Source organism: Centroberyx gerrardi, chromosome 19 (assembly GCF_048128805.1).
Source record: "Centroberyx gerrardi isolate f3 chromosome 19, fCenGer3.hap1.cur.20231027, whole genome shotgun sequence".
Lineage (NCBI taxonomy): Eukaryota > Metazoa > Chordata > Actinopteri > Beryciformes > Berycidae > Centroberyx > Centroberyx gerrardi.
The window spans coordinates 16,042,594-16,067,810 of NC_136015.1; the positions used below are offsets into that span (position 1 = coordinate 16,042,594).

The 25,217-nt window shown below is 44.4% G+C and overlaps 1 protein-coding gene across 1 annotated transcript in view; it reads left to right on the top strand.

Annotated features, from left to right (window-relative positions):
* Positions 1-13,933: 13,933 nt before the first annotated feature.
* Positions 13,934-25,217, top strand: part of slc45a4a (solute carrier family 45 member 4a) — a 29,791-nt gene continuing 18,507 nt past the window's right edge. The window contains 2 exon segments of the mRNA XM_071911548.2: positions 13,934-14,110; positions 14,113-14,250. Coding sequence (XP_071767649.2) covers positions 14,056-14,110; positions 14,113-14,250 — 193 coding nt within the window. The 5' untranslated portion in view covers positions 13,934-14,055.

Below are 25,217 nucleotides of genomic sequence, written 5' to 3' on the forward strand. Positions count from 1 at the left end.
CGGTGTTTAAGCCTGTAGAATGCACTAAAAGTCCTGGTAAATGTCAGATTTTTCCCGTCGGGGTGCAATAACCCTTGGACTCCGATAGCGTGAAAAGCTTGGACAAATTTGGCCCCGCCGCGCTTTGGAGCTGCGCTGCCTCCGCCGCCTGTGGTTAATTTTATTACGTTTGACATTCTCCTCCTCCTCCTCCTCCAGCGAGCTGTGTTGTTCAGAAATCACTTTGGGACTGGTTCTTTTTAAGCAGACCAACTACAGCACGTCATTAAAATTTTTACATCCAAATTAGCTTCGTCCTATAGCGGTGTTATCGGCGCTCATTCAAATAATATGCTCTTATCCCTATAAGTCCCCCTGGGTGTTTCCTATAATCGCTGTTCTCATCTGTATTAATTCACTGAGTACAAAACGTTCCAGGACAAGAAGTGATGTCCCGCCCTCCAGTTAAACTAGCCGACAGCCGATTGGATGCCAGAGTTATGACTGAGTCAAATTTGCTTCATACATGGTTGTCTTTACGGCTTAGTTGGCACATGCCAGGTTCTTGCAGCGTTGTGGGTTTGTGGGTTCCTCCCCCCCCCCCCCCCCTCTTCGTTGTGGGTTTGTGGGTTCCTCCCCCCCCCCCCCCCCTCTTCCTCTCATCTTTTGTCTCTCTCCATTGTTCGGCGTCTAAAGAAGCAGAAACGACATAAAACGACTCTTGAAGTGTATCTTTAAATGCTGCAAGTACATGGCATGCGTTGCGCTTCCACTGAGCCAACAGGACGTCCGTTGTGGCCGACCTGATAGACAGTCGTGACGCTGTATTGATGTTCTCGCTGTCTGCGGGTCATTTTAGTTCCGTGGTGGGCAGAGCCTGACACTCCCAGCCGCTGTGTCTGGGAATGTTGTTGTTGTTGTTCTTGTTGTTCATGCTGACATGTGAGCCAAAAAAAAAGCCAAAAAAAGCCAAAATAGGAAAAACTGTTTGCCTGCAACCACACACACACACACACACACACACACACACACACACACACACACACGCACATATACAGACAGGTATCTAGGGTGACAGAAGAGAGAAGAGAACTGGCTGTGCTCCAGTAATGTCATTAACACTGTTAGCAATACTGCACTCAAACTAATGGACACACACACACACACACACTCACGTGCGTGCACGGACTCACACACATGCACATACACACACATACATGCAGGCACAGACAGCTGGTGTGTTGCACGTGTGTGTTTACCTGAACAGTATAATGGATTCCATCGGACAGGGACGCAAATACACACAGAGACACAAAGACACACACACACACACACACACACACACACACACACACACACACACACACACACACACACACACACACACACACGTTGTATAAGCTGTTCACTTTGGAGCTGATTTGCCTGGTAAAGCAGGGGAAATAGGTATCAACACGGCAGCCTCGTGCAGAAAAGTTGTACCGCTGAAGTAGATTTACCGTACAATACAATACTACATACTCAACATCATATTTTTCATCAGGCTAAACGGATATCAGCCGTCTGGCTAAAAAGTGGTCTACCACAGAAATCAGCAGCACAACAGCTGCCAACACTTCCTCTTTGAATGTTCAGTGCCCAAAGTGAGCTGAGGCTTTGACTTACATTGTCACCAACAGCACCGTGATCTACAGCATTAGACCGGGACGGGCGCTTTGGTGCGTAATTAGTTCCAGGAATTGCTTTGAAAAAGTCGTCTATGGCACTTCTATCTCTCTGTCTGTCTTTCTCACCGTTTGTCTCTCTGTCACTGTGTCTGTCTCTCTCTCTCTCTCTCTCTGTGTTTTAGGTGGTTTGTTTCTGTATTGCTCAGCGGATGGAGCATGGCACTAACACTGCCAGGGTTAGAGGTTTTATTTCCACAAACTAAAAATGTCACGCACTTGTGGCACTGCAAGGCACTTTGGGTCAAAGCTTCCACCAAACGGTTTGATTGATTTGCGTGCGCGTTTGGTGTGATTTACTAGATGTGCATTTGCTATCGTTGCCGTGCTGTTGTTGTTGTTGTTTTGTTCTTTGTAACAGTAAGCGCGTGGCAGGATGTTTCTTGGGGTTATTTTTCACTCTGGTTCTTGGCAAAGCGCTTGGCATTATAAAGACTTGCCACAGTCTGCATGGTCTCAGGTTTCAGAAATGACAATGCCAGATTTGATCATGAAATCCAAAGTGTGTGTTTGTGTCATCAGTTTGCCTGTTTGTGATGTTGCGGATGAAAACAGCGCTGGAATAATGTTGCGGAGCTGCTGGAATAACATGGTGTAAAGCCAGCTGGCAGACCCGCCGTCACTTGCCGTGCCGTTTGTGTTTGTGTTGTTGTTGTTGTTGACTCACCAAAGCTTTCTTATTCGCAACTAATTAGTTTTTAGCTCATTGGTAGGTTTGATTGCTCCCTGTTGCTAGAAAGGTTTGCTAATCACCATGCAGGACTACAGGGATCAGGATCAAATGGCAGCCACTCTGTTGTTTGTTGTTATGCTTTTGGACAGTGCAGTGACATTGGTGTTGTAGTTAACACATGGAAGGGTTTTCATTTGTAACTATTTTTACCTCATCAACAGTTTTATCAGACTGTTGATAACATGAAGGCTTTGCTAATAATCCGCAGCATGGTGTACTGGAGTCAGATTTCATGCCCACAGGTTAAAATGACAAGACGCCCGCTGGCAGACACCCATTCACATGTCGCAGATTCTTCCAGACAGAGCTTGTTTGTGTGCCGTTACACACAATAAGCAGTGTTTTGAAGCACTATTGCTAAACTAGTTGGGCGACAGTTTTGAAAACAGTGTTTATTGTCATAGTTTGATTTGTATGTAACCCAAAGATAATTTGTTCCATGTGCCGATCCCCATCCCTACTAAAAAAACAGTAACTTCCAATTTGAACTTCCAATTTGTCCCACCAAAAGAATTTGCTGGTACAAAAGTGGATAGCGTATTGTTTTCTAGCATTAGTAACTATATTTTTTTTGTTGATCTGAACTGTATAACCTTTTGTCTTTAAAACACATAGAGTAGTTACTGCTGTTTGTTTTTGTAGGGCAATACTGAAGGCAAAGGTTATCTCCATTGTCTCAGAAGTTGCCCATGACTCTGGTGACACACTAGGCACCAGGAAACTCAAGTCAGACACGGGGATGAAGGTCTATTCAGCTGATCCTGACAACAACACGCTCCTATGTGATGAAAACAACAACGCTTAGGCAACTGAGCTGCAATCATAATGAACATTTGTTTTATTGCCATAACCTCAATGCTGAAAGACAAGTTTGTTTGCATGTGCATTTGCATGTACTTGCACGTGGTTACTCTGCACTTTTGATGTTTTGATGTGTGCGTGTGCGTGTGTGTGTGTGTATATGTGAGTGTGTGTATGAGAGAGAGAGAGGGAGAGACAGGCTGGAAAGAGGACGAGCAGTTTTATGCAGTTGGTTTCTGTTAGTCTTTATCAGCATCAGGCATGTGTGCGTGTGTATCAGGATGTGCGTGTGTGTGTGTGTGTGTCACCCCAGTGGAATATTCCATCATGTGTGTGGGCGGGGTTAAGACTTTAAAACGTGAGCTTTTTCAAGAACCTGAACAGGTCCGTACAGTTAATTAAAATCTTGGTTCAGTGCCAACATGCTGGTGTGAAATAATGTAATTAGCGAGACAAAACAAATACTGTGCTATTTGAACAGTCAGCTGATATAAACTGGTTCATATGATGCAGCATAGTGTGTGTGTGTGTGTGTGTGTGTGTGTGTGTGTGTGTGTGTGTGTGTGTGTGTGTGTGTGTGTGTGTGTGTGTGTGTGTGTGTGTGTGTGTGTTATGGAGGTTTGAACTGGGTGAGTGCAGGTTCAGAATCATATTGTTGATTGAACATCTGAGAAAGAGAGAGAGAGAAAGCTAAAGAGTGTGAAAATAGAGATATAACTGGGTCACATTGATGGTTGGCAAGAAATGTGATTCACACACACGCACACACACAAACAAACCAGGGGGTCGACCCCAGGCTATACAGGGAGAGGGACACAATCTTTCTCACTCCCTTTCTCTTCCTCACTCTTTCTGCTGTTTCTCTCTCTCTCTCTCCTGTTTCTCATACACACTGCGTGTCCCTCGGGGGTAAAGGCCCCAGGGGGTGAAGAGAGAGGGACACACACACACACACACACACACACACACACACACACACACACACACACACACACACACACACACACACACCGTTGCTCACCAAAGAGGGCAGGCCCCAGGGGTCAAAGAGACAGGATACAGGAGGGGGGTGCAGTAATGTGAGGTAGGGTAGGGGGTACCGTTGTCAGGGTAGGAGGGGTGGGTTATAGTTATGTGATGGAGCGAGGTGGAGTGTGTGTGTGTTTGTATGGAGGTAGGGAATCGTCAGTAACGTGACTCCTGTGTAGAAGTAGGCCAAGGCTGCTGTCAGCGGCTTGTCAAAACCTCACTGCATCCAGCATATGAGAGTTATGTACTGGTGTGGTAGTTTAGAGTGGGAGTCTATGAGAAACAGAAGTAGTTTTGAATGAAGGTATTTGACAATCATACATTACCACGGTGGTTTAGTATGAGCGTCTGAGAAATGAGGTTGTCTAGACGGGCTCAGTGGCTCAGCAGGCCTAGCGAATTCATATGACAGTGCCTGTGTGTGTGTGTGTGTGTGTGTGTGCGTGTGTGTGTGTGTGTGTGGCCTGTTAAGATCAGTTAAGTGCAACATTGTGAACTTACAGTGTGACAGATCCACATACATCTCTTGTATGTTTCTTGGTGTGACTGGTGGTCTGGTTTGGCTGCTAGTATGCATGGCACGGCAGTATTGTCCAGTGTTTTCATGAAGCTCTGGTCCAGTCAGCCTCAAACTGTCTGGACAGGGGCTTGTGCTGCCTTGGATTAAACCTGTCTTAACCCACCTTGGAGGTCAGATAGCGAGACACTGAGCCAGGAAGCAAAATAGGCTGATGAAGGATTTATAGCTGAGTCGTGACTTGACAATAAATTGTTAAAGATTAGTCAATGAAAGTGCTGATTTTCCTTTTTGAAGTAAAATGGGTTGGCCAGCTAGTTGTTTTTGTGCTGACTGCTCCGGGTGTAAATTGGCTGCAGTGTGTATGTGGGCCAGTCAGAGAGCTAACTAGCTAGCCCGTTAGCCAGGGGGTCTAAAAATAAACACTAGGATGACTGAGCTATTATTGGCTGCTAAGCTAGCTGACACAACACCACAACACACAGTGGACTCCTCTTCTCTCCTCCTCTCCTCTCCTCTCCTCTCCTCTTCTCTTCTCTCCTTTCCTCTCCTCTCCTCTCCTCTCCTCTCCTCTAACTTTTATGCTGACGTTTGCCAGTTATTCTTCTGAACCTGTGTTGTTTAGGAACCCAACAGTAGAAGCTACTGGTTGCTTCTGAGGTACTTGTTTCTCTCCTGAGATCTGGCAACCCTGCCTGACAGCCATAGTGGAGGTCCTCATCTTATTGTGTTTCAGACATACAACTTGGCCATTTTTATTTTTTTACAGTCAATGCTCCTCGCAAGCTACAACTCAGAGTGTTTTGGAATAGAAACTTGGACAAAACTGTAGACTGTAAACAAAGACAGAATTTGGAAACAAGTCTATCTTATTGGACCATTCACTTCTACTCATAGCACTACTGAATAGACCTATCTAACCCACACAGCAACAATCTTTTTCAGATGGCCTGTCTCTCTTTTTCTAGCCTGGTTGTTAAATATTTTGCCATTATTTGCATACAGCCAATTGTCCTCCATGATGGCGCCAGGTGTAGTTATGCAACCACAAAGCCTCTATAGTGTGAGCTCTCAGGCTGCAGCCAGTCCAACCTGTTGTATCGTAGACGTACTTATTAACTGGTTTCATGCCAGCCGTTGAACTTAAATGAACTCTTGGTACAGGACTCAAAAACAGTGTTAGTGTGTGTGCAGGTGCGTGTCTGTTGACACGTGTGTTTGTAAACAGCAGGTGTATTACATCATATTCATACCAGCCGGTATAGTGCTATAAACCCTGTGTGTTATGAGTAAGAGATTTGTCATTGGTGCTAGTGCACGTTGATACACATGTGGTCCCCCCCCGCCCCCCCCCACTCGCTGCACTGCAGCAGCACTGCACCATAATGCACACATCCTATCTCTGTTTTCTCCTCTCTCTCTGTCTCTCTGTCTCTAATCCTTATCCCTGCCATCTGCCTCCCAAAGCTAGGAATGCAGTTATTCTGAATGGGGAATATCGTCGACAGAATGGGAATACTGAGGCGTGTGTGTGTTTGCACGCCTGGTTAATTGCAAGTATAGTCGTGTGTTTACATGTTGCTGTGTGGATGTGGATGGCCTAAAGCTGTTGTCTGCTCTCAAAAGCGTGTGTGTGTGTGTGTGTGTGTGTGTGTGTGAGAGAGAGAGAGAGAGAGAGAGACAAAGAGAGAGAGCAAGAATGTGTGTTAACTGAAGAGTCTCTGTACTCCAGTCACTCTGTCTCAGTGAAGAGGGCCAGAGAGAGACACAGAAGCTAAATGTCTGTCACTGACATTTAGCTTATTTCACTAACACACACACACATCTTTGCGTGTGTGTGCGCACGCAAAGAAAAACTTGAAAAACCACATCCTGTGCAGGGCAAGAATGGCATGTCTGTGATCTTGACAGACCAGGACCCCTCTCTCTCTATCTATCTATCTATCTATCTATCTATCTATCTATCTATCTATCTATCTATCTATCTATCTATCTCTCTCTCTCTCTCTCTCTCTCTCTCTCTCTCTCTCTCTCTCTCTCTCTCTCTCTCTCTCTCTCTCTCTCTCTCTCTCTCTCTCTCTCTCTCTCTCTCTCTCTCTCTCTCTCTCTCTCAGATGATTTCTGCGAGTGGATTTTTCTTCAACGCTCAAACACTGAAAAAAACATTTGACTTGAGAAGATTGTCACATCCAGTTATATCCATATCCCCACGACGTAATGGAGAGTTAACGCTCCACCATTAGTGAATGAATAGCAGCTCAGATCATTGTCAGTGTGCTGTATGAAAGGGTGATGGTGACATCCTATAGCCCCCGGGAGCGGCTTTATATCTGCAGATTACATTATTTCCCCACTTGACTGCTTTTGATGTGTGCCTTACTTTTGTACTGGAAGGGATTTCTTACATTTCATGGGCAATTGAGTCCACAAACTCCCAGATCGAAGCAAATAAAGGCACAGATTGGGTCACTGGGGCGTTTTTTTGTCATGTTTTTATGCTAGCAAAAGAAGAGTTGTTGTAGTTGTCTCTTATTTCTCTCTCTCTCTCTCTCTCTCTCTCTCTCTCTCTCTCTCTCTCTCTCTCTCTCTCTTACACTCACACCCATAGGCCCTAGCAGTATGTGAACTTGATCCTGAGGTCTTCTGCCTTGTAATCTATATCCAGCTCTATATGGGTCAGTACTGTGTGTGTGTACATGCATGCACACATGTTGCGCATCGTGCTCACAATGCGTGTGCAACACCAACACTCATGCCCAGACACAACCTGATTAAATAGCGGTGGGGTTTTTTTGGTCAGGCGACAAGATCTCAAGATGCACACACCCACACACACACACACACACACCCATCCCCTCGGCTCACACTCCTACTCTCTCTCTCTTTCTGTGTGTCTCTCTCTCCTCTGTGTTCCTCTCTGTTGAGGCAGCACACATTTGTCTTACTTTTCAACACCTTTGTTAATAATAACGCATATTGACAGATAATGGTTAGTTAATTAAGTGGTAGTACAAAATACAACTGTTTTTTTTTGCTACACACAAGCGATCAAAACCACGGGTGAATTTTGAAGCCAATAAGGAAGTGGCGGCAGACCCCAAACTCGGCCCAACTCCATGCAAGTCAGTGGGACCACAACCAAACCTCTTGCTCAAAATATAAACTCAATACATTTTTCCACAAGAGGTTATGGTCTCAGTAGATAATTTCATTTCTTCCAATGTGTGTCCTTATGGAGATTTTCAAAATAATTGTGTTATAATTAACGGGATATAATGGATATAAAACGGGTTTGCGTTCCTAGTGACCGACAGGTTGCCGATTACGAGCCAATAGTAGGCTGTTTTGGCTGCACCGGCACCCAAAAAACATGGCACTGATCATAAACCCAATCTTTAGGCTTCAAAACGGCCGTTCAGAAACCCGTGGGTGACGTCACACTCACTACATCCATCTTTTTTTACAGTCTATGGCTACACATCATATGCTTTAAGCGTTCAGCTGACTTACAAGTGAGGAGGTAGGGGTTCAGTGTCTTGCTCAAGGACACTTCAGCAGAACTCCTGGCTGTCATTGGACACATTGGCCGTCGCGGAGTCCAAATCTGTGACCTTTCGGTTACGGGATGGTCTCTTTACTAGGCCACCCTACTGTCCCACATGTGGGAGTGATGTAACGTGTTTTTTATCAGTCCTGTAGAAAGCATTCCTGCCTCTTTATATGCTCAAGGCTACTGGAGGTGTTGCACAAGACCGTCAATAACATGCATGAGTGTTTTCACCTCAAATGCCGCCTCCGCAAATGGGGAACTGTTCACATAATTTGCAGCATTTACACATTCACATAACACCTTTCACCATATATGGAACATGGTGTGAACGCACACAGTAATGAACGCATCTTGTGATCAAACTTGACATTTCTGCAGGAAGCGGCAGACATGGGAGTGTGTGTGTGTGTGTGTGTGTGTGTGTGTGTGTATCCTTGTGTTGTCTACACGTTAGAGAGACAGAGAGAGGAGGAGACAGAGAGAGAGAGCAACAGAGGGAGAGAGAGAAAGAGGAGAAGAAACAGGATAGAGTGGTAGAGAGAGAAAGATCAACCCTGATTTCAGGTCAGTGTGACAGGTAATCTGGTCTGTGGCGCAAGAATAAACACTCACTAAAATAGACTAGGCCTCTGTGTGTGTGTGTGTGTGTATGTGTGTGTGTGTGTGTGTGTGTGTGTGTGTGTGTGCGTGCACGTGCCGATCTGTGAGACACAGGAGATGGCAGACTCTTAATTTGTCCCTGACCTTGAACTTTACAGGCATCTTCTTTCCCTCCGTCCTGCCCTCATTTTCCCTCCCTTTCCCTCTTTCTCAGTCTCTCTCTTTCATTCTCTCTCTCTCTTCATCTGAGGCCAGACAAATCAAGCAGTTTTTTTTCTCTCGTATATATTGAAATGTGCTTGACTTCATTTGACTTCCATCCTCCTCCCCCTCTTTTTCCCTTCATCGGTCCTCCTTTCTTCTGTCTCCTCTTTCCCAGCTTCCCTTTCTCTCCCTCTCTAACCCTCTCCTTCACCCTTCTCCCCTTGCCTCTATCTCCCCTTCTCCTCCTTTTTTTTGTCCACCCCTCTCTCCCTCCCCATCCCATCCCATTCTCTCTCTCTCTCTCTTTCCTTTCCCTCTCTCCTTCCATCTCTCTTCATTCTCGCGTGAGCTACCGTTGTTTATTTTGCCTCCCAGAAAAGCTGAGGTGTAATTCTATATTGGCAATGCTCATGTTACAGACACACACACACACACACACACACACACACACACACACACACACACACACACACACACACACACACAGAAACAATAGGACATCAACTGACGGGTTCTATATGCGTGTAGACCTATAATCAGATAGCATTCACTGCTTTGTGTGCGTTTGTGTGTGTTTATATATGTGTGTGTGTGTGTGTGTGTGGAAATGAGAATGACAGAGATGCAGCCCAGATTGTATTATCAACTGAGAGAAAGGGAGAAATACAGAGTGGAAGATAGAGAGAGATAAAGAAGATGTATGGATAGGTAGCAGCACCATCACTTGTTTTGTTTTTTTCAGCCTTGTTTTTCACTTTGACCCTCTATTTCCTTTCTTTACAAATCACACACACCCACATGCAGCCATACTCACACACACATCCTCTGCACAGACTCAGATGCATCTGACACACACACACACACACACCCACACACATATATATTACACAGACACAGCTACATACCTGGCACACTTAGACACACACTTACAGATAAAAAAAATAGATCTGAACCTAGTTTCCCATACCCAATTTTTATGTGTTGTGCTTGGTTTATCATGCCAGACACGTAAACGGCCTCAAACGGCAAGATTTCAGTGTCAGAACAGATGAATCAAGCGCTCCTCATGTTTATGAAAGTATTCAAATGGATTCAGCTGCTGTTTCGGCCTGGTTTGCACCCTGAAAACTCTGCACTGTTTACTGTGTAGTTGGCCTGTTTAGTCCGCCGGCTCACTGTGCCTTCTCTTTCGTGGGCGTTTTCACTGTAGTAGCTCACAGTATTTTCAAGTTTAAGCTCAGAAAATTGAGCCATTTTTGAGAGCACACCATACTTGACTATTTATGTTAATGCTGCTTTACATGGTATATTGAGATGCATTAAGAGGTTTTTTGCATTCCTGCTGCAATCAATTTAGTAAGTAGTATACTGTATGTTTTCCCCCTTTATGCTATTTAGAGTGTTTTCCTCTTTTATGCTATTTAGTGTGTGCGTTCCTCCTTTATGCTGTTCAGCAGGTAGTGTGTGTATTCCTCCTTTATGCTGTTTTGATAGTGTGTGTGTTCCTCCTTTATGCTGTTTAGCAGGTAGTGTGTGTGTGTTCCTCCTACATGTTGTTTGGTAAGCTGTGTGTGCAGGAACACTCGAAGAGGCGTGGCTAAGTGAGAAAGTCGCTCCACCACAGTCGTTTGTAGACTTCCATTAAACCATGTATTTTGAGATCGCTGGTTAACCAAACCTGAACATGTGTTCTGTGTTTTGTGTTGTTTTTTTGTCGTGACATTCGCCGTATCTCTGCAGTTTGCATGCTCTCTCTAGGTGCTGGTGTTCTTTCTGTGGTCGTCCACTAGTTTGAAATGAATAAGGATAGGTAGGATAACTAGTGTGTGTGTGTGTGTACGTGTGTGTGTGTGTGTGTGTGTGTGTGTGTCTGGGGTTGGGGAGGGGGTTGGCTCTTATGTAATCTGTCACAGCCTATGAGGCCAGGTGAGGAGGGGGCACTGTGTGTGTGTGTGTGTGTGTGTGTGTGTGTGTGTGTGTGTTTAAATATGCATGACCATCTTGAGTGCATCATGAATGTTAATGGGGACATGTGAGAGCACAGAGAAAACCAGAAAGTAAGAAAGAGGCAGAGAGACGGATATATTTTCGACTTCCCTCCCCTGCTCCGTCTCTCTCTCTCTCTCTATCTCTCTATTTCATCCCTCCATCTCTCTCTTCCTCCCACCTATCCCTTCTTCTCTCCTTTTCTTCCTTCCTTCCCTCTCTGCTCTTATTCTGTTCTCTCTCTCTCGCTCTCTCTCTCTCCCTCTCTTTGTTTTCTTTCTCGATCTCTCTCTAAGAGGCTTGATGAGGGTCTTAGCAGTGTTATGATGTGTGTGTCATTCACGTGGCAAGCATTAGTGTGTGTGTGTGTGTGTGGGTGGGTGACGGAACGTGACGGAACGTGCCGTCTCTATGCATTATAATCCATTGGTGGGGTCCTGACACACACAAGCGTGCAGACACCCACCCACACACACACACACACACACACACAGAATGTACCATACACTCTTACTGTGAGAAATTCTATTGAGCATGCATGCAGTCTCTCTCAATTCAATTCAATTCAGTTCAATTCAATAGGCTTTATTGGCATGAAAGTTTAAAAACAATATTGCCAAAGCATGAAGGTACAGTGTGTGTGTGTGTGTGCTGGGTTGACACTCCACCATATGATGACTTTCTCCTCCCTTCTCTCTCTCTCTCTCTCTCTCTCTCTCTCTCTCTCTCTCTCTCTCTCTCTCTCTCTCTCTCTCTCTCTCTCTCTCTCTCTCTCTCTCTCTCTCTCTCTCTCTCTCTCTCTCTCTCTCTCTGTGTGTGTTACTGAGTGAGGGTAAAACAGTAGCCCAGTTTGAAGATATTTCAGTTATTCAGACACACTGTTTGATTTCAGCCGGTCCAGTTTGAAAGACTGTCCAAGTGTCTGGGAGGATGAATCATGCGCTCCTCACACAGCTCTAAACAATAAAGCATCTTGAAAACATTTTCCAGGTCAATCCAAAATGTATTATTTTCCAAGGAACTGTGTGTCCTAATGCCTTAATATGCTTGCGGTTATTAACCAACACTTGTGGAGTCAGGATGTTGTTGTCCCGAACAACACGCACGGAACAATTCAAACACACGTCAAGGCACAAGAGCAAAACAACAAAATCCCATGGCCGTGATTTCTGCAAAATGCCACATGAACGCTGCCAGCCGTTCTTAATTTCTGTTTTCCATATGAAATGATTAATTGTTTGATGGGCGGTGTTCAGCAGTTACGCCCATGTATGGTTATGTGGACGCTCCCATGATGCTGACACGCCAATAATTCTACAAAATTGATGCTGTTTTTTCAGATGTAGCAACATGTTAAAGCTCATATTTTAGTGCCATTTCTAACTCTGTGTCTTTTCTCTTTTTGCTATCTCCCTTTCTTCTCTGCCCCGGGACTCCAACCGACCGACCAACGGAAACGCTCCTCTCTCCACCTGACCAATGGGACCACCTGCTTTCCGTTTTCCTTTCTTCCTACCTCCTGGCTGGGTTTTGGTCCACCCTGCGTCCTCGTTGTTGGCTGTCGGCGTTTTCCTTCAGATTGATCAGCCAATCCATGGGGATTTTCAGAGGAGCTCCGCCCACCTACACCGCCTGCCCTCCTCCTCCCCCCTCCCCCCGCAGCCTCCTCCTCCTCCCCGCCCGCTCCGTCATCCAGCCCTCCATCCAGCCCTCAATACATAAATTCAATATGACTCTGGAACTTACCGAGTGGTCTTCTATATGGATTTTCACTGCTTGCAATAGACAGTAAAAAGAAAAAAAACAGGGGGAGAAACCTCAATGACTAATAAGCCATAAACACACACACCACACACCACACACCACACACCACACACACACCACACACACACACCCATGCACACACACAGACACACGCATACAAATCAACAGACAAACATTGTACCAAATAAAACTGCTGGATATATCTATTTTGTTTTCCAGGCAGGATCACACACACCCAACACACTCATAGACACACTCCAAACACACACACACACCCTGGGAATGTACCGTACAGTCTTCCTGTGAGAAAAATTCAACTGCTTCCTTCATTTTGGGATTTTCTACAAGTCCTTGGAAAGCTGATTTAAGCTGTTTTGTCTTCTCTGGAAAAAAAAACACAGAGAGGTTGAATTTGCAACTGCTGTTTTTTTTGGAGGACAACTTGTTTTGTTTTTTGGACGACTTGTTTGCAGAACAACTTGCTGATTTTCTTTTTTCTGACACGGATGTATAGATAATCTGTTTTTATGTGTCTAGGCCTTTTTATTTTTAGCAGGATCCAGTTCTAGATCAATTGCATTACCTCGCAAGGCGGGAGACTATCTGTTACTATTCTCTTTTGTTTTTTTTATTCCAGTGGTATTAGCACACAATATTATTACTATCATTGTTCATAATACACCTTTGACTGGTGTTATTGCTGTTTTGTTCTTTTATTTTACCTCTATCAAAGGTAACTACTATATAACCACCAAGTATAACCACAAGTAGCTAGGTTACTACTTGTAGCTAGTATTGATTGTAATTAAGTTACATCTAGAAACTTGGTAACTATTAGTTATTAAGTAACTGCTAGTAACTTAATACTAGTATCTTGTGGGACAGGGTGCTTTTGTTTATTTTTCACTGTGTTGAACCCAGTTTTCCAGAGGAAGTGCTGGTAGTATTACTTTTTCTCTGGTAGCTACAGGTAATTGTTCTCAGATTTGTTGTTGTGATAGAGGGGCGTGCTTGTTTTTTGTTGCGTGCATGCCCTCCGCCATGCCTCCCCAGAACACAGAGGCTGACGCGATGCAGGTCGGATCTCTGGTGGGTGGGGTTAACACCAAAAACCCCACGGGAACGGCCTCAGAGGAGGAGGGAGGAGGAGGAGGAGGGAAAGAGCCGGATGGATCAGGAGGAGGAGGAGGAGGACGGGGACGAGGACGAGGAGGAGGAGGAGGAGGGGAGGAGTCAGTGAGCGAGGGGTCGATCGAAGGCATTCCTCTGAAGAGATGGGTGATGCACGGGGCGGTGATGTTCGGCCGAGAGTTCTGCTACGCCATGGAGACGGCCCTGGTGACGCCCGTACTGCTGCAGATAGGTGAGGAAAGAGTACACACAAACACATCTACAGTATACCGTATATATACAGACAGACGGACACAAACATATACACACACACATAGGCCTATACATACTGTATACACACATAGACCTATACTGTATATACAGACAACAAAACACAGACTTGGACAGTATGTGCTGTACAATGTTCTCCTACATAAACATGGAGAGCCACTGAAAAGCATCCAAGGTGACGAACACACTGCTACAGATGGGTATGATGAGATATAGTAAGAAACTAGGAAACTAGGAGCCAAAAACTAGGAAAAATACAGCCCAGTTTGAAAATAACCAGAGTTATCCTTTAATTGGAATAGGAGTCATTATTTGGAATACAGTGTGCATGTAGATGTACGTAGTTTGTGAGGTAGCGGAGTGTCTTTGCGTACTTCCTGACACTTTACTGGCATTTAGGAAGACATCTTGGCAGCTAGATGTCCGTGCAGACATTCAGCCTCCCACTCACCTTGTTCAGATGGCCTTCCGCTGGATCTGCCTGGGGATTAGCGAGCTTGCACTCTGACTCACACAATACACACACAGGCACACACACTTAGGGAAGATGGAGAGGGTGTGAAAAGTGAAGGGGAAAGAAGGAGGGGCAGAGGAAGGAGAGGATAGAGAGAAGAAGGAGGGAGGGAGGAGCAGAGAGAGGGAGATAAAACGCTGACGCAGCCATAACCTTGTTTACCTCTCAGACAAAGTCACTTCTCCCGCAATCCCCCTCTCTCTTGCCATCTCTGCGTCTCTTCGCATTTCTCTCCAACTCTCTCCCTCGGTGACGTAGTGTGATCTCCTGGCTTACATAACCGAGGCGGCGTGATTGGCAGGTGGCTCGGTGGCCACTGTGACTCCTGGCTGGCTCACTGAGGCTGAGCGCCCACGGGGAACCGGGCTTCAAAACACTGGCTTCTATTTCTTCTCATTTCAAAAGGAGAGGATGTGCTGCTGCGCGTTCCTGACAGTCCTGAGATCTGCCGAGCCACTGGAAGTTAAAAACATTTCAACTTAATTGAAAGAGTGTTGTCCTGGAAATGCTTTTTCTAATGCGTCATGACCAGCTGCTTGCCCAATCGGCTCAGCACTGCTGGACGTGTTCAGTGGAAACGGAGCCTTACTCACCATCTTTACCACCAACACTATCATTGTCGTTATCGCTCATTAACTTCATTACCATGATGATCATGATAATAATAATTCAGTTAAAAGGTGCTTTAGTTAACAAATAATTCAAATGACAGTAACCATACTTGACCACATGACTTTAATAATAAACAATGAATATACAATAGATGTCATTAAACATATCAATCAATTATCAGTCTACTAATTTATCTAAATTAGTGGATGAATCTTGCATTGTCCTTATCATCATCTTTGTCACCATCACTACTATCATCATCCACATCACTATGATCCCCTTCATCACCATCATTATCATCATAATCATCATTAGTCTTGCCTGTATCACCTGTAGCTCTGTTTCCTATGCGGTATTAAAGTATCAGACCGCGGAGCTGCTGTGTGTTATTTGCTCTAATTTTAGCCCTGTTTTTTTTCTAGATCAGGATGTGTCTGAGCCCCTCTTAGTAGATTTTAGAGCTGTGGGAGGTACGGTCGGTACAGATTAGGCTGCAGTCCATTGAAATAGATAAAACCAAGGCGGGTAGTGCAGTGACTTTGTTACGTAGCTGATATTCATCACAGATTTGGGGACTTTACCCTGTCACGTCAGACTCTTTTATGTCAGGCTCATTAACTCCCATTCATTCTGACCTTGATTCCGGTCTGAAGTTGAGGATTGCCTTCCAGCCATAGACATTATGAATAATTTTTGGTTAACAGCTGTTGACCTCTCTATAAGGTTACTGCTTCAAGGCCAGAGACTGACTGTAGGTATTGGGCTTAGCTGCATAGCAAGTAAGCTGGCTCATTGGCTCGCCAACACCATTGTGTTTGTAACAGAATGAGATGTTGCCCCACAACACTGGGGTCAGTGAGTGTGTGTGTGTGTGTGTGTGTGTGTGTGTGTGTTGGTGCAGACACACTTGGGTGAAGTATCCCATATTTACACAACCCAAAGAAAGAATAGAAAACGATTCCCTTTACCTTATAAGGCATTCTGTGGAAATCACGCAGACTCTTTCTGTCCTGCATCTGAACTCCTTTGTTACTTTAGTTGCTGCAGTGCTGTCAGGCAGCTGTCAGTCAAACTGGGGTTCAGGCTGATTCCCCTAAGCTACCGCTCTGGCAGCACAGTGGCATTTTGGAAAGATTGTGCTTCCTGTGCAGTGGCTGTGATTCATTCTGTCTGTCTGCCAGACTTACTTTAGTGATGCCCTTACTGGCAGTCGCCCTGGGTAAGAGCATCAGCTAAATCACTTAATGTAGCTGAAATTGAGATGAGAGGGGGGAGAGATCAAGCCAACGGTGGGGAGAGGGATTAAGAGACACAGGGACAGGTGAGAGGAAGAGAGAGAGAGAGAGAGAGAGAGAGGGAGGACAAGGAGAACTTTTGGAAAGGAGTGGTGCACGAGGAGAGGAGGCGATGAGCACAGACGGTGTGTTGTGACGTAATCGGTTGTCTTTGGTCAGGAGCATGTTGCCTTACGTAACTTGGTAAGCTTTCTGAGAACTGATCCAAAAGTGACGCACAGAGAGGAAAGCATTAGGATGTTCATCTTGGCGATAAATCGGAAAGAAAAAATGTCATCTAACGGACAAAAACTTGAAATAATCTCACTGTCTCTGCCCTTGACATCTACTGTAGCTAGCGTCTGAAGGCGAGTTTAGTAATGAGACATGACAATTGAATTTCAGACCCCAGTTTGCCACTAGTTTCCACTAAGACACTTGTCAATTGAAACATTTACTGCTGCTCTCAGACTAGGGATAAATACCTGCAGACAGTGGTTCCCCTAAAGCAGGTAGTGCTTCAGAAACTATTTATATTGCACCTATCTAAAAGGTTTAAAAGGTCAGGATTGCAGCCTCTATAGAAGAATACCCCTGCCTTCACCTAAAAAATCAAAAGTTCTGTTATTTCCATTGAAACCAAAGCTGTTGAACAGTATCTAACTGCTGGCCAAATGTGACACAGTGCGAGCAATAAGGAACATATTTTGGAAGCATCACCTCATGGTGAGAAAAGCAATGTTAGATTTTAGCTAACATTAACACCATAATATCAACATACTCTGTCCTAAATGTAGTTAGCTACTTTAGCAAATGAGATAAATACCTCAAAGTATTTCCAAAGAGCAAACCGTGACTTTTGCACTGCCTTTTTCTCTGCATTTACTGGCAGCTTTTGTTGGCTGGTAAAAGTTGGACTTTTCAAACACAATATAAAGTAACTGAATAAAGAGTTTATTTGCCTTGCATTGAGACACAGCAGATAAAAAACAGTCGAGCCCAAAGTAATGGGCTTTTTCCAGAGCCAGACTGAGGCTCTGCAGCCCTCCACGCCGGCTCCGACCCCAGACTGTCTCTGCCTCAAGGCTTCACAGCACAGGGAGCCTCTCGGCCTGCAGTACCTGTACATAACCTACAGTTATGTAACCTACAGTTATGTACAGGTGTGTTTTGACTGGGGTTGATTTATGATGATTTGCTGTTTGCTATAAGTAACGACACCAAACCAAAATTATACTTGTGCACCTTTTTTATGAAGTCACCCACTACCACCTTGACAAACAAACTGAAACTGTGACAGTGCTTTACAAAGACGCATAAATACAAGGAATGGTAAAATATTTTAAAAGGCGATAGAAATCATGAAACAGACAACTGTTGTTTGTTTACTTGGAGTGTCGGGATTATAGACCCATAAAACAAGCATGCAGCAATAGACTTGGCCTACTTCTGCAGCCAAATGTACCCAGAGGAGGAGTCAGTGATTGATTCTAGTGGGATACAGGAGGTAATGTTGCCCTGAGTTAAGTTTAACACTTTGAGAAATGAAAGTAACAAACGCTTTTTTTTACATAATTATCAGCTTGTTTATTTTGTTTACCGGCTGCTGTGCACACAACAATAGCTGTGCCACCAGTGCGGTACCCAAAAAGGTCCAAGGTTGGCAAGTCTGTAACATCATTATCCTTCTTTGGAGGCCCTTGGCTTTGCCAAAGCAGATTACTGCAATCCACCGGGAAACGTCCTTCCTATTCATTCAGGTTCTGTGGCTTATGGCCTTGGCTCACCTCATTAGTGTCTCTCTCTCTTCCTCATTCTCCCTCATATGGCTTGTTTCCTTGGCTAACCTTCCTACTTTCTCTGGCACTGTGTCACCTGGCAGTAACACTAGCATGCCAGCTAACATATAACATCCTATTATAGCATTCTGTTAGCATGCCAGCTTCATGCTGCTAGCACATCCAATTAGCATTCATGCTAAGTTTATCCAGCATAATGTCATAGTTTCTTTAACACTTTTATGCATATGACCTAAACTGAATGATCTAAATTTCAAATAAAGGGACCCAGGTGCTGTTGGACCCACCAGAAACAGACCTGTGACCCATTTTAGGTCCTAGCCCATAATTTAACAAACCAGTGCGACAGTGTTACAACTTGACTTGGTGCTAACCTGAACTGCTCTAGTATTACATGTTGGCACGATGCTAGCTAACCTGAACTTCTCTGATTTCACAAGTATCATGGTTGCTAAATATACTGTACAGTAGACCAGCGGCGCCCTGCTGACAAGACTGTGATGCTAACTTGTCAAACTAGCAGAGTGAGTCTGATCCAGTGGCATTTTATAAGCTTATTTAGCATATTGTCATCTAGTCTGATAGCATTCTGCCAGCATTATGCTAGCTACTATATTGTCTTTTAGCATCATACTAGCCTAATTGAACCTAATCTAATGGCAAACTGGAAGTGTGCTAGCTAACGGGCCAGTAACTTTGATAACAGTCTTCCAAATCTGTTTCAACTCTACTGCGCTGCCATGCTAATCTAATCTGACTCCACTGTATTTTCTGCTAGCATGCTACTTAGCCTATATCAGCTTGATCTTGCATTGATTGTGCTAGCTAGCTAGCCTAATCCATTGTGATCCTATCATGCTGGATAGTCTAATCTAGCAGCTGACCTTGTAGACAGTGTAATACAGGGTTACATAAACCAATGGCTTCATGTCACACAGCGACTAATCACCCTAATCTGACCTCGTCATTCAAACCATGGGACAGAGTCATGGATGGATGGATGGATGGATGGATGGATGGATGGATGGGTAGAGGGAATGGGTTTCCAAGATCGTTGTGTGACCGAGGCAGCTGGAAGACATTTATCAGGATAGAGATAAAACATGTGGAGGAGAGAAAAAGTGTGAAAGTGAGAGACACTGACAGTCTGAAGTGTGAACAGTGTGTGCCTGCCAGGCTGCCAGGCCTTTAACCAGTCTTCAATTGTCATTTTGACACACTTCTGCATGTGTGTGTGTGTGTGTGTGTGTGTGTGTGTGTGTGTGTGTGAAAGAGGGAGAGAGAGTGAGGGGGAAAAACACCAGTCCAGTCAGTTATTTAGAGCCTTTCTATTTATAGCCTTTTACATAATCGCTGCAGTAACTTTGGTCATTTATTAATGTTATCACAGTACACATGCACAAAAGAGAGGGTTATTTGGTAACATCACCATTGTTGGGTGTGTGTGGACAACCATATTGGTGTGCTACTGTGATTTAAGATAGCTGATTTCTAGCTTTAGTGCCAATAGTGTGGCAGTGGAAGGCAGGACGTACAGCAACACCAGTATGTGATGATGGGCTACTGATGGTCTGTGACACACAAAACTTCAGCTGCAGCCAACTTTTCTGCGCTGAAAACGAGGTGACCGTGTTTGGTTGATGTTTCTCTGGTCTGGCGGTGTAAACACACTGAAGCTCACATAACAGCCTTGAGGAAGAAACATAAGAGAGCTGAGAAACACCAAGCAGGGAGAAGACACTGCTGGAACTCAAGTGAAGTCCTTATACAAGGAAAAGATCCAAAATATCAATATCAATATCAATATTCACATTTTCCTTTAGCTGGGCAGAAACACAGGGCTGGTTAAAAGATGAATAGGCACACACACACATCCATACAGTATATACCACAAACATTGTGGTACAGGGTATGTTGAGTCATGATGTTGCTTGTGTGTGTGTGTGTGTGTGTGTAATGTTAAATATCTGCAGTATCAGCAGATACTTTAGTCTCTGAGACAAAACCATATTGTGTGTATATATGCATAGTTATGTGTGTTTGTGTGTGTGTGTGTGTGTGTGTGTGTTTTCAGTGCTGCAGTAGATATGCTGGCTATGTGTGTGCTATCAGTGTCAGATATGGGAGGAATGCAGAGCAGTGTATGTGTGTGTGTCAGCACATTGTAGCTGCCCCTCCCCCGTCAGGGGGGTGAAGTCATCAAAAACAAACCACCACCAAGCTCTCAGGTGATGTCGGCGGACAAAGGAACGGAGGGGAAAGCAGGTTCTAGAAATGATTGAGTTGAAACAGGTTGAGTCTCCATTTGTTGACGTAAACAACTCGGTCTGGCACGGGGTCAAAGGCGTCCAAGTGTCCAAAAACAAATATTTTCCCAGTGCTGGTACCATGGTTGTCTTCACATGATTTGGAACATAATATGCAGGTTCTGCGCTTCATTTTTTCGGTAGTAATAGTGCTTTCAACTGGGATCAGACCTATACTCATTACTCGTTTCTGAGCTCTGTTCCGGGCTAATGGGGAGGTTTACCACTCAGTCTAATAATTCTAGTAGTCAAGTTTATTTGTATTGCCCTTAAACACAGTTACAATCTCCAATGGCTTCACAACTCCCACATTATGAAACAATAAATGCAAACGATAAAAACAACGCCACCCTACTTTAGACCCTCAACGAGGGAAAGGAAAAACTCCCATGAAAACCAGTTAGTGTTGATAAGAAATCATGAACAGTAAAAATGTTACTAAATCTAAGAATAGAATAATAGTAATTGCAAGGATCTATGCCTATATTTGTGGAAATTGACAGTTCTCTATCACAGCTAAAAAAGGGAGTCGACTGGACTGCCTGAGACGGCTGGAATAAATATATTCTTAAATTAAGTGGTGTTTCCATTTAATTTTTCCAATTGACGTCAGTGTATTTTTAAATTACAGAATGTTTTAAATGGACTGTAGAGCATTAGTCAAACAAACGGATGTGAAAATCTATAAACCTAACAGCACAATATACACACACACACACACACACACACACACACACACACACGCAGACACAGACACTAACCCTGTCCATTAGTGAAAGAGGGGATAGAGAAACATCTGCTCTCTTTCTCGTTGACTGCTTTCAAGGCATATAACTGACAGGATGGATGGATAAATACTGACAGATTAATTTACCCAAAGAGTGTGCATATTAATTAATGAATTAATAAAAACAAACCAGAAGTGCTGTTTCGGGGGGAACGTGTGCAAGAATCGTGTTTCAAACTTTGAGCCAATCAAACAGCCTTGTCATCCCTTGTTTTCTGATGACAATTTCTCCAAACGTCTGTCGTTTGAGGAGTCGGAGGTGTGACTACGCAGGATTACTGACTCTGTGAAACCAGACCGCCCCCCTGTGTGGTTCTATTGATTTATTGGTTGGCTTGACAGGAAGCCGGTAGCGAGGATGCAGGACGTGATGCCTGGTGGGAGCCTCCTGTGAGAGAGGCTCTGTGATAGGTCAGTCCCAGTCAGAGGCCCGCCTCCCCGCTGTCAATCACACATGGTCATTTTTTACACGGCAGATGGAAACGACTCACACACACACACACACACACACACACACACACACACACACACACACACATGATCACAAATCCATAAATACATGCATACGTAAATATCTCTCTCCCTCTCCCTCTTCCTCTCTCTCTCCCTCTCTCCCTCTCCCTCTCCCTCCCTCTCTCTCTCTCTCTCTCTCTCTCTCTCTCTCTCTCTCTCTCTCTCTCTCTCTCTCTCTCTCTCTCTCTCCCTCTCTCAGTGGGAGGTAGCTAGTTTACTGCAGCAGTGTTACATAACTATGCTGACTAGAAGCAGCTGTGTGTGTGTGTGTGTGTGTGTGTGTGTATGTGCATACGTGCAGTCTTCATACAGTTTTAATGCCACCCTTTAGTGGGGGGGGGGCGCACACACACACACACACACACACACACACTCACACACACACACTCACCTAGAGGATAGTACCCGCCGTGGTGTATGTTAAATTAATTGAATGGATGACTCAGAAACTGGCACCACTCAATATGAAGCAGGTCTGTGTGTGTGTGTGTGTGTGTGTGTGTGTGCATGCAGACTAAAGCTCATCCTCCCCATCCACTAAAGAGTAGCTTTCAAACACACACACACACACACACACACTGTACAAATCTAAAAAGAAGCTGCTATTCATTTACTAATGACACAGCATTAATTCTCAGTCATTTCTTAACACGTTCAATATGACAATCTTCTCTTGAGAAATGATTTTCAGTGTTTTGAAACGTTTAAGAGAATCTGCTCTCTGCATTGACTGGATTATCCATCTATTGCACTCAGCCTTGCTGCACAAATACGAGCACACGCCCGTACATCAGTCAATATTTCACTCTAGTAGGCACTTTGTTAATGACCTTGGCTATGCTGCTCGTGCATCTTGTGGTTGTGTGTGTGTGTGTGTGTGTGTGTGTGTGTGTGCGTACGCTTGACACTGTGTGTGCCTATTGTACGATTGATGTTTTTACCATCTCTTGCTGCTGGGAAGTGCAGTGACTCATTCCTTTCTCTCACACTGTCTCTCATCTCATCTCATCTTATCTCCCCTTCTCTCTTTCTGTCTTTCTCTCTCTGCTCTTCCCCTCTCTCCCTGTATTCATAATTCTTGTGTGAATAAATGATAGCTGATGATGATGATCAGCAGGTAACACAACACTTAATTGTTGTCTTATTAAGAGAGAGTATTTGCTATTATCGTTAGCATTGTTCAGGTTTCTAGGATGTGTTTTCATAAATATCTGTGGGATTCATGCTAGACATCTACACACAGAGACGAGGCAAGAGAGGAGAAACAGCAGCGATACACACCGATCTGTCATAGATGCTTGTAGCTAGTGGTGAACCAAATCTCTATTAGAAACAGCTGTTTTGTGCCCAGATAGTCGCATGGTTAAGGTTGCCGCCCCTGGAGCCTCATATGTGTCCCTGCAGGCTGAGGATCAAATCCTGCCACAACCTTCCTGCTTCTCTACACTCTGCTTTCCAAATGTCTGAATAAATAAAGCAGTGAAGGTGAGGAGAGGACTGTCCACTCATCTGTTTTGGGTTTTAGCCTGTCATGATGTTAGCTATGCTGACTCATGATGTTAGCTATGCTGACTCATGAATATTAAAGGTATATTTTCCAGTGCAGCTACAATGGACTTGGATATCAGAAAGAATCTAAAACATCGACAGTGAACGTCAGATTTTGGTGTCAGTCCCTCAGAATCAAACAGCAAGGGCTTCTTTCTAGACTCTACTTTTTGCGTCGACGTTCAACAATCATACAGAGACAAATCCATGGTAGAAGAGGCAGAGACGCCACCCACAGTAGCCTCAATAGACCAGAATGCATTGCACCCACAGCACATCACAGCATTGTTCTCTCTCTCCACTCTCACCTTTTCTCGACTGGAAACACTATCGCTATCTCTCTCTCTCTCTGTCTCTCTCTCTTTCTCACACTCTTTCCCTCTCCTTTTCCTCCCTCTCTGTCTCTTACTCCACACATTTCTTCTCTCTCTCTCTCTCTCTCTCTCTCTCTCTCTCTCTCTCTCTCTCTCTCTCTCTCTCTCTCTCTCTCTCTCTCTCTCTCTCTCTCCACCTGTACATCTACAGCTCAGAGAAAACACTTCACTAGGGGGTTGTCGAAAGGCATTCTGGGAAATGTAGGAGTTCACTAACTGAAGGAGAAGTAGTCCAGGCAGCAGGTTGAGGGAAAGTGGGTGCAACCAAAAGGCAAACGACACAACACAAAAATCACAAAATAAGGCATCACACATCACAGACTGATCATATATTACAATGTAAGTTTTTCCTTGTCACTTTTTAAAGCCAACAGGCAGAAAGAGAGACTGGTAGAGAAACATTCCAGCCATCTGAACCCTGCAGATACTCAGATGGACCTCGTGTGTCTGTAGTGGAAACACCAGTGTGAAAAAGCGTTCAGCTCCTTTCTATTGTTGGCATAACAGTTAAAAGCAGACTCTTATCAATAATACAGTGTTGTTAATATTTTATATCTTCCTCCGAAGCCCATCTGTTACAAACCACAACTTCCTCTTTCTGTTTCACTTCTTTCTTTCCTTCTTTTTGTCTTCTTTCTTTCTTTCTTTCTTTCTTTCTTTCTTTCTTTCTTTCTTTCTTTCTTCTCTTCTTTGAATAATACACCTGACTCAGTTCTTATGTTTTCTCAATTTTTTTTCCTCAAAACCACCTGCTTCCTCCTTTTCCTCTATTGCCCTCTCTCTCTCCCTCCCTCCTTCCTTCCTCTCTCCTTTCTCCCTCTCCGACCTCTGCCCTACTCTCACTTTCACACCATTTCTCTCTGTCTTTTCGGGACTGCTTGTCATTTTTCTTGCCGTTTTCTCACGCCAGCGCAGGATACGAAAGGACTGTGGCAGTGAGAAAGGAGCCAATCACATTGTTTTGTGTTTACGGGTGAAAGAGAGTGGGAGGGAGGGATAGAGAGAGAAGGAGAGAAGGAGGGAGAGCGAGGGATGTTGGTTTTGTTTTTTTATGGGAAAGAATCTAATTGTTTTATTTCAGTTTGTGGTTTGTGAGAGCGGGAGAGGAGGACGGATAGTGGAGATTTGTTTTGGTCGCTTTCAGTTCATGTGAGGGAGGAGGAGGAAGGAGACGAGAGGGGGAGGACAGATAGAGGGATGGA